We start from the raw sequence: 9904 nt of genomic DNA on the forward strand, positions 1-9904 counted from the left end.
CGAACTCGTATTCTGATTATCAACTGTTGTCACGCACGTGTGAAAAGACCGTTCTCTTCTTCAATAGTGTGTAGTGAATTAGACTAGATGAGAAGCCAAAATGAGTGACTTCCTGGCATTTGAGGCATTATCAATTTTCAAAATTTCAAAATACTATAAAATGTTCTGTTTTCCCCATCCAGTTGTGTACGGAGGTGAAAGCCTACCTGCTGGCTGACATGGCCCACATCAGTGGTCTGGTAGCTGCGAAGGCTGTCCCCTCGCCCTTCAATTACGCTGATATGGTCACGTCCACAACGCACAAGTCCCTCCGAGGAGCCAGGTATGTAACGTGGCTGTGTATGCTGACATGGTCTCCTCCACCAGTCCCTCCGAGGAGCCAGGTATGTAACATGGCTGTGTATGCTGACATGGTCTCCTCCACCAGTCCCTCGAGGAACCAGGTATGTAACGTGGCTGTGTATGCTGACATGGTCTCCTCCACCAGTCCCTCTGAGGAGCCAGGTATGTAACGTGGCTGTGTATGCTGACATGGTCTCCTCCACCAGTCCCTCTGAGGAGCCAGGTATGTAACGTGGCTGTGTATGCTGACATGGTCTCCTCCACAACACACCAGTCCCTCCGAGGAGCCAGGTATGTAACGTGGCTGTGTATGCTGACATGGTCTCCTCCACAACGCACCAGTCCCTCCGAGGAGCCAGGTATGTAACGTGGCTGTGTATGCTGACATGGTCTCCTCCACAACACACCAGTCCCTCCGAGGAGCCGGGTATGTAACGTGGCTGTGTATGCTGACATGGTCTCCTTCACAACACACCAGTCCCTCCGAGGAGCCAGGTATGTAACGTGGCTGTGTATGCTGACATGGTCTCCTCCACCAGTCCCTCCGAGGAGCCGGGTATGTAACGTGGCTGTGTATGCTGACATGGTCTCCTCCACCAGTCCCTCCGAGGAGCCAGGTATGTAACATGGCTGTGTATGCTGACATGGTCTCCTCCACCAGTCCCTCCGAGGAGCCAGGTATGTAACATGGCTGTGTATGCTGACATGGTCTCCTCCACAACACACCAGTCCCCCGAGGAGCCACGTACAGGCTTGTAAGGGTGGGATTAGCGGAGAGGACATTGTGTTTGAAGCTAATCTGAACATTATTGTACATGTAGTTCATTGTAGTTTATTTAATGAATTAAAGCAACATCTGGAAAGTAGAGCAGCAACATGTTTGTGAACAAAAAGAAAGGGTCTATATCCCCAATTCTCCACACTTATCCCGAAGTGTGCACTTATTTAGCAACAGTCTGTTTGTCCATGAAGGTGTTGAGTTGCAAATGTCTTAACCTAAACTCCAGACTGACCTGTCTGACTCTCTCTCTCCCCTCCAGGGCTGGTCTGATCTTCTACCGTAAGGGCGTGCGTTCTGTGGACAAGAAGGGGAGGGAGGTCCAATATGACCTGGAGGACCGGGTCAACTTCGCTGTGTTCCCCTCTCTGCAGGGGGGACCCCACAACCATGCCATCGCTGGGGTGGCCGTCGCACTCAAACAGGTACCACGTCTTTCTGTCTCTCTCTCTCCATGAATCCATGAAAGTCCACACCCAGTCTCTGTGGCTGTGTCCCCATTCTTCACTCTTCTCCTAAAGTGTGAACTGACTCACACGTTTCCCTCTCTTGTTATGTCTAGGCACAGACGCCGATGTTCAGAGAGTACATTGGCCAGGTGATGCGTAACTCCAAGGCCATGGCTGAGGCCCTACTGAGCAAAGGATACACGCTGGTGTCAGGTACTACTTTACTATGTGTTTTCTAACTAGTTACCTGCTGACTGTTTTATCTCAAGTGCTATCTCGTCAAAAAAGTGGAGAGTACTCACTTAAACAAAGAAATGGTATGCTTCATAAAAATGTATTTGTTTCCTCCTCAGGGGGGACGGAGAACCATCTGGTGCTGGTGGACCTGAGGCCTAAGGGCATCGATGGAGCCAGAGCAGAGAGAGTTCTGGAGCTGGTGTCCATCACAGCCAACAAGAACACCTGCCCTGGGGACAAGAGTGCCCTGGCGCCTGGGGGCCTCAGGCTAGGTGGGTGTCACACTGTCTGGACCACTTGGCCCAGAATATAACACCTGAGTGAGTGTGTGTGTGATGTATAGGCTGGAACCCTGTTTTACCACGTATGGAACACCACAGGCTGGAACCCTGTTTTACCACGTATGGAACACCACAGGCTGGAACCCTGTTTTACCACGTATGGAACACCACAGGCAGGAACCCTGTTTTACCTCGTATGGAACACCACAGGCAGGAACCCTGTTTTACCATGTATGGAACACCACAGGCTGGAACCCTGTTTTACCACGTATGGAACACCACAGGCTGGAACCCTGTTTTACCACGTATGGAACACCACAGGCTGGAACCCTGTTTTACCACGTATGGAACACCACAGGCAGGAACCCTGTTTTACCTCGTATGGAACACCACAGGCAGGAACCCTGTTTTACCATGTATGGAACACCACAGGCTGGAACCCCGTTTTACCTCGTATGGAACACCACAGGCAGGAACCCTGTTTTACCATGTATGGAACACCACAGGCTGGAACCCTGTTTTACCACGTATGGAACACCACAGGCTGGAACCCTGTTTTACCATGTATGGAACACCACAGGCAGGAACCCCGTTTTACCACGTATGGAACACCACAGGCTGGAACCCTGTTTTACCATGTATGGAACACCACAGGCAGGAACCCTGTTTTACCACGTATGGAACACCACAGGCTGGAACCCCGTTTTACCACGTATGGAACACCACAGGCTGGAACCCTGTTTTACCACGTATGGAACACCACAGGCTGGAACCCTATTTTACCACGTATGGAACACCACAGGCAGGAACCCTATTTTACCACGTATGGAACACCACAGGCAGGAACCCTATTTTACCACGTATGGAACACCACAGGCAGGAACCCCGTTTTACCACGTATGGAACACCACAGGCTGGAACCCTATTTTACCACGTATGGAACACCACAGGCTGGAACCCTATTTTACCATGTATGGAACACCACAGGCAGGAACCCCGTTTTACCACGTATGGAACACCACAGGCTGGAACCCTGTTTTACCACGTATGGAACACCACAGGCTGGAACCCTATTTTACCACGTATGGAACACCACAGGCAGGAACCCCGTTTTACCACGTATGGAACACCACAGGCTGGAACCCTATTTTACCACGTATGGAACACCACAGGCTGGAACCCTATTTTACCATGTATGGAACACCACAGGCTGGAACCCCGTTTTACCACGTATGGAACACCACAGGCAGGAACCTTGTTTTACCACGTATGGAACACCACAGGCAGGAACCCCGTTTTACCTCGTTTGGAACACCACAGGCTGGAACCCTATTTTACCACGTATGGAACACCACAGGCTGGAACCCTATTTTACCATGTATGGAACACCACAGGCAGGAACCCCGTTTTACCACGTATGGAACACCACAGGCTGGAACCCTATTTTACCACGTATGGAACACCACAGGCTGGAACCCTATTTTACCATGTATGGAACACCACAGGCCGGAACCCCGTTTTACCACGTATGGAACACCACAGGCTGGAACCCTGTTTTACCACGTATGGAACACCACAGGCCGGAACCCCGTTTTACCACGTATGGAACACCACAGGCTGGAACCCTGTTTTACCATGTATGGAACACCACAGGCTGGAACCCCGTTTTACCACGTATGGAACACCACAGGCTGGAACCCTGTTTTACCATGTATGGAACACCACAGGCTGGAACCCCGTTTTACCACGTATGGAACACCACAGGCTGGAACCCTGTTTTACCACGTATGGAACACCACAGGCTGGAACCCTATTTTACCACGTATGGAACACCACAGGCAGGAACCCCGTTTTACCACGTATGGAACACCACAGGCTGGAACCCTGTTTTACCACGTATGGAACACCACAGGCTGGAACCCTGTTTTACCACGTATGGAACACCACAGGCAGGAACCCTATTTTACCACGTATGGAACACCACAGGCAGGAACCCTATTTTACCACGTATGGAACACCACAGGCAGGAACCCTATTTTACCACGTATGGAACACCACAGGCAGGAACCCTATTTTACCACGTATGGAACACCACAGGCTGGAACCCTATTTTACCACGTATGGAACACCACAGGCAGGAACCCCGTTTTACCACGTATGGAACACCACAGGCTGGAACCCTGTTTTACCACGTATGGAACACCACAGGCCGGAACCCCGTTTTACCACGTATGGAACACCACAGGCCGGAACCCCGTTTTACCACGTATGGAACACCACAGGCCGGAACCCCGTTTTACCACGTATGGAACACCACAGGCAGGAACCCTGTTTTACCACGTATGGAACACCACAGGCTGGAACCCTGTTTTACCACGTATGGAACACCACAGGCCGGAACCCCGTTTTACCACGTATGGAACACCACAGGCCGGAACCCCGTTTTACCACGTATGGAACACCACAGGCTGGAACCCTGTTTTACCATGTATGGAACACCACAGGCCGGAACCCTGTTTTACCACGTATGGAACACCACAGGCCGGAACCCTGTTTTACCACGTATGGAACACCACAGGCCGGAACCCTGTTTTACCACGTATGGAACACCACAGGCCGGAACCCCGTTTTACCTCGTATGGAACACCACAGGCTGGAACCCTGTTTTACCACGTATGGAACACCACAGGCTGGAACCCTGTTTTACCATTCAGAACACAATGGCTACATTGTGTGTATGCTCTTTTGTATACATTGTGACCAGAAAGATGATTGTAATGTTTTGAACTATTAATTTAATTTACTTTATTTATTCATCACTCCTAAAATAACCAAATGCTGTTTTGATGTTTGTCAGGAGGTAAAAAAGAGATGCAAGAATCAATCCCTGTGGAACGCCACATTTTCTTATTAGAATCAAATCTATCCTACGTTAACCTTGAATTACCATGCATGTAACACCTGAGCTTTCTGTGTCCCTGGTTATCACTGACACGCTCCTCCTATTCCTAACTCCCAGGTGCCCCGGCGCTGACCTCCAGACAGTTCAAGGAGACAGACTTTGTCCAGGTGGTGGAGTTCATGGATGAAGGCTTTAAGATCGCCCTGGACGTCAAGAAGAAGACTGGTGAGTTCCTCTTCCTCACCAGCTGTGTGTACTCCATCAGTTCACCTAATCAGTCTCCCCCTGTCTTGCATTTTTCTGCGTCCCAAATGCCAAGCTATTACCTTCGTAGCGCACTACTTTTGACCGGAGCCTTATTCGCCCTGGTGCCATTTGGGACTAAGTCCATGTGTTTGTACATTCTGATGGTGGCCGTGATGCCCGAAACTTTGTTTTAAATCTAAAGTCAGGGTATTTTTCTTGTCACAGTTCTTCCATCTCCTGTAACAATCTGGAAGAAGTGCCAGTTAAGTTCGTTAGCTAACCCAAAGTGACGTCTAACAGAGTGACTGAGTCGAGAAAACGCAAGCCATTGGTGTTAAAATACAGGAAGTGACACAAAAGCTGAAAACATCTGCTCTACTGTCTTCTCTCCAGGGAAACTTGCAGACTTTAAGAACTTCTTGTTGGAGGATCCAGAGACAGTCGCCCGCATGGCAGAGCTGAGGAAACGAGTGGAGGCCTTCGCACGTCCCTTCCCCATGCCCGGCTTCGAGGATCACTAGGCTCCACACACACACACACACACACACACACACACACACACACACACACACACAGAGAGCAGGGAGAGTCAGTTGAGTATTTCCGTTCCAATATCCAACACTAGCATACTACTTAGAATGAAGCAGCAATGTATTTGGAGGTGAATTTTAAGTGGTAGGCAATTATGGACATTGGAACTTGGTGGTGGTCAGGGATTGGATTCAGGACTGGCGGAACCTCGCAGACTTATCCAAACAGATGGGAGACCTTGGTTATTCCTTTGACATCATCCGTTGACCTCTGACCTAACACTTCTAACCCCTTTTTGTATGTTTACACAAAAAAAATCCTTATTTTCTAAGTGTTATTTTCTGCACGGTTTTAAGGTTGTAGTGTAGAAGAAAGAGCTCAACGTCAGACCCTGAAAGAAATGTAATCTAATCTTAAACTGTCACCACCAAAGGTAGTGACTTGCATAACATTATTAGAAGCACAGAGTCTTAAACTATAACTGAACACATTGTCTTAATTTAACAACTTGTTGACTAGATGTTCATGATGGAGATTTGATAATACACATCTGTCGTACTACCCTATACTGTTGTAAGTGTGTGTGTGTGTGTAACCAACTCCATTCAAACTCATCTGAAGTAACCCTGGGCCACAAATTCTAGTTGAAATCGTTCAAATATTTGTACTGTTTGCTCTAGCTTGCCTAGAGTGCCAGATAGGTTAGTTTTAGGTTTGTGATGATTCTATTGTTCCATTATGTCAGGCAAGCTCAATCAAGCACAGATAAAGTATATGTAATAATCTATTTTTTAACTTGAACCCAAGTCTGATCTGAAGTCAAGGGGTCCCAAGCCAGAGGTCGGGGTTGACTGGTGAACTGAACCGTTCTCCTGTTAAACCTTATACAGATATCAGACCAGAGCTTCATTGTCCTTATACAGACCAGAGCTTCACTGTCCTTATACAGATATCAGACCAGAGCTTCACTGTCCTTATACAGATATCAGACCAGAGCTTCACTGTCCTTATACAAATATCAGACCAGAGCGACACAATCAAATGTATTTATAAAGCCCTTCTTACATCCGCTGATATCTCAAAGTGCGGAGAAATACTCCAGATATAACAGACTGACCCTAGCCTCCCAACACAAACTACTGCAGCATAAATACAGGAGGCTGAGACAGGAGGGGTCGGGAGACACTGTGGCCCCATCCTATGATACCCCCGGACAGGGCTAAACAGGCAGGATATAACCCCACCCACTTCGCCAAAGCACAGCCCCCACACCACTAGAGGGATACCTTCAACCACCAACTTACCATCCTGAGACAAGGCCGAGTATAGCCCACAAAGATGTCCGCCATGGCACAACCCAAGGGGGGTGCGTTAACCCACCCAACGTATCCTTATACAGATATCAGACTAGAGCTTCACTTCATACGTACCCTTTTCACACGATCATACCAACCTCATCCAAACTGTGCTGGCTCTGAAGGCTTTTCACATGGGCCTTTCCAGCATGGTTCTTGCAACGATGGTGGATGCGTAACCAGGCCAGCTCGGTAGTGTATGATCCAACAACCTGCTGCATATATTGTTACAGACTGATAATGGTCCAAAATGACAATACAATAAACAGTCGTTTCATGCCAGTGCTGGCTTTCAAAGTGTTGACAAAGAAGAAAGGATTTTGTATGTATTTTAACTGAACAGAATTACAGAATTCTTTACTTTCCAACACTGGTTAAAAAAAATACCTAAAAGGTTTTTAATGTTTGTTGCTGCTTTTGGGTAGAGGTGATCATGTTGATTTAGCTGAGGACCCCTCCTATGTAGAGACCACAGTGTGAGGGGATGGCTTGAGTTCCGTTTATTTCACAGTATTCTTTTTGTTGGCTGATTTCCCAAATGACTTCACAAAATGGAGGGTGTGTTTATCACTGCATCAGTGAGCCGGTGAGAATTCTTCCATTTTGAGGAGTCGAGTGGATGGTCTGTACAGAACCACTCGCATCCAAACAAGGAGGGATATCACATCCAGTATTAATAACGAAGAGACTGACTGAACAGTAACTACCAGGGGCTGTGTGTACATGTATCAACCGTCTCCGGAGTATAAGTGCTGATCTAGGATCGGGTCCACACTGTCCATGGAATCTTATTCATTGTAATCTAAAAGGCTAATCTGATCCTAGATCAGCGCTCCTACTCCGAGAACCTTTATGAATACGGGCCCAGACATATCTAGATAAGATAGACCTCATTACCTGACTCTGGTACCTGTCATTTCCAGAGCTATGTGACAACCTGCTATTTAATGGCACTACCTTATTGCCTGTTCTGATTATCTTTCCAGCATGCTGATATGCTGCCAAAAGTAATGTTTCATGTCTGCACAGTTAAAGAATTTGCAAAGACATTTTAGATTAAAGCTTAATACTAATAAATATATGCAGTAATTAATATCTGTACTGTAACCTGTCATTTGTCTTCTCTGAATAACTGTAAACGTGTTTTGTGTGTGTTGTGTGCAGCTCTCATGTTCAAACCCTTTCCAGAATGTACACATTGTCTAGTATGATGGCTGCAGCAGGCCGCGGTCTACTTTAACACCTATGTAGTGAACCCACTGTAGCAGCTTACTAAGTGGTACTGTCTGTCACTGTAGCAGCTTACTAAGTGGTACTGTCTCACTCTGTAGCAGCTTACTAAGTGGTACTGTCTCACTCTAGCAGCTTACTAAGTGGTACTGTCTCACTCTGTAGCAGCTTACTAAGTGGTACTGTCTCACTCTGTAGCAGCTTACTAAGTGGTACTGTCTGTCACTCTGTAGCAGCTTACTAAGTGGTACTGTCTGTCACTCTGTAGCAGCTTACTAAGTGGTACTGTCTCACTCTGTAGCAGCTTACTAAGTGGTACTGTCTGTCACTCTGTAGCAGCTTACTAAGTGGTACTGTCTCACTCTGTAGCAGCTTACTAAGTGGTACTGTCTCACTCTGTAGCAGCTTACTAAGTGGGTACAGTCTGTCACTGTAGCAGCTTACTAAGTGGTATTGTCTGTCACTGTAGCAGCTTACTAAGTGGGTACAGTCTGTCACTGTAGCAGCTTACTAAGTGGTACTGTCTGTCACTGTAGCAGCTTACTAAGTGGTACTGTCTGTCACTGTAGCAGCTTACTAAGTGGGTACTGTCTGTCACTCTGTAGCAGCTTACTAAGTGGGTACTGTCTGTCACTCTGTAGCAGCTTACTAAGTGGGTACTGTCTGTCACTGTAGCAGCTTACTAAGTGGTACTGTCTGTCACTGTAGCAGCTTACTAAGTGGTACTGTCTCACTCTGTAGCAGCTTACTAAGTGGTACTGTCTGTCACTGTAGCAGCTTACTAAGTGGTACTGTCTGTCACTGTAGCAGCTTACTAAGTGGGTACTGTCTGTCACTCTGTAGCAGCTTACTAAGTGGGTACTGTCTGTCACTCTGTAGCAGCTTACTAAGTGGGTACTGTCTGTCACTGTAGCAGCTTACTAAGTGGTACTGTCTGTCACTGTAGCAGCTTACTAAGTGGTACTGTCTGTCACTGTAGCAGCTTACTAAGTGGTACTGTCTGTCACTGTAGCAGCTTACTAAGTGGTACTGTCTGTCACTCTGTAGCAGCTTGTGTAGAACAGCAGCACCTGTAAACCCTCACTGCCTTCAGCTCTGTCTGCTAGCTATTGTCATTACTGACACAGCCCCTCATCACCGCTCCCCTCTCTGCTGACTTGACAATAAATCACCGCTGTTTAATGAGGGGGGATAAATGACAGTGTTGCCAATTAATTGGATTAATGTATTTAGAGCAGCGTTGTCATAATTAAACGTTGCGTAAAATGAGACGGCGTTAACGTCAGTGAAAGAGAGGATGGAACGACAACAACCGCCTGTGAATCGCTCGCCTGGATTGAATGCCGTTTTGAAGTCATATTTAAACAACCCTGCGCTTATGCAGTAATTATCTCCAATAAAACCGAAGTGGTGTGTTCGTTGCTTGTGTAATAGCTGTCCGTCACCGCTAGAGTGGGTGTGGGTGAGTCTGTGTGGGTGAGTCGATGTGTGGGTGAGTGGGTCACACACTGGAGAGAGCAAGGAAATATTCTGCTCATCAATTCGCTGACAGC

General features: G+C 47.4%; 1 protein-coding gene across 1 annotated transcript in view; it reads left to right on the forward strand.

Annotated features, from left to right (window-relative positions):
• Positions 1–8214, forward strand: part of shmt2 (serine hydroxymethyltransferase 2 (mitochondrial)) — a 44826-nt gene extending 36612 nt beyond the window's left edge. Inside the window, exons 7-12 of the mRNA XM_071366543.1 lie at positions 183–322; positions 1383–1545; positions 1683–1782; positions 1923–2078; positions 5107–5214; positions 5629–8214. Coding sequence (XP_071222644.1) covers positions 183–322; positions 1383–1545; positions 1683–1782; positions 1923–2078; positions 5107–5214; positions 5629–5756 — 795 coding nt within the window. The 3' untranslated portion in view covers positions 5757–8214. The remainder of the gene's footprint in view (positions 1–182; positions 323–1382; positions 1546–1682; positions 1783–1922; positions 2079–5106; positions 5215–5628) is intronic.
• The last annotated feature ends 1690 nt before the right edge of the window (positions 8215–9904 follow it).

This window comes from Salvelinus alpinus, chromosome 2 (genome assembly GCF_045679555.1).
Source record: "Salvelinus alpinus chromosome 2, SLU_Salpinus.1, whole genome shotgun sequence".
In the NCBI taxonomy this organism is placed as follows: Eukaryota; Metazoa; Chordata; class Actinopteri; order Salmoniformes; family Salmonidae; genus Salvelinus; species Salvelinus alpinus.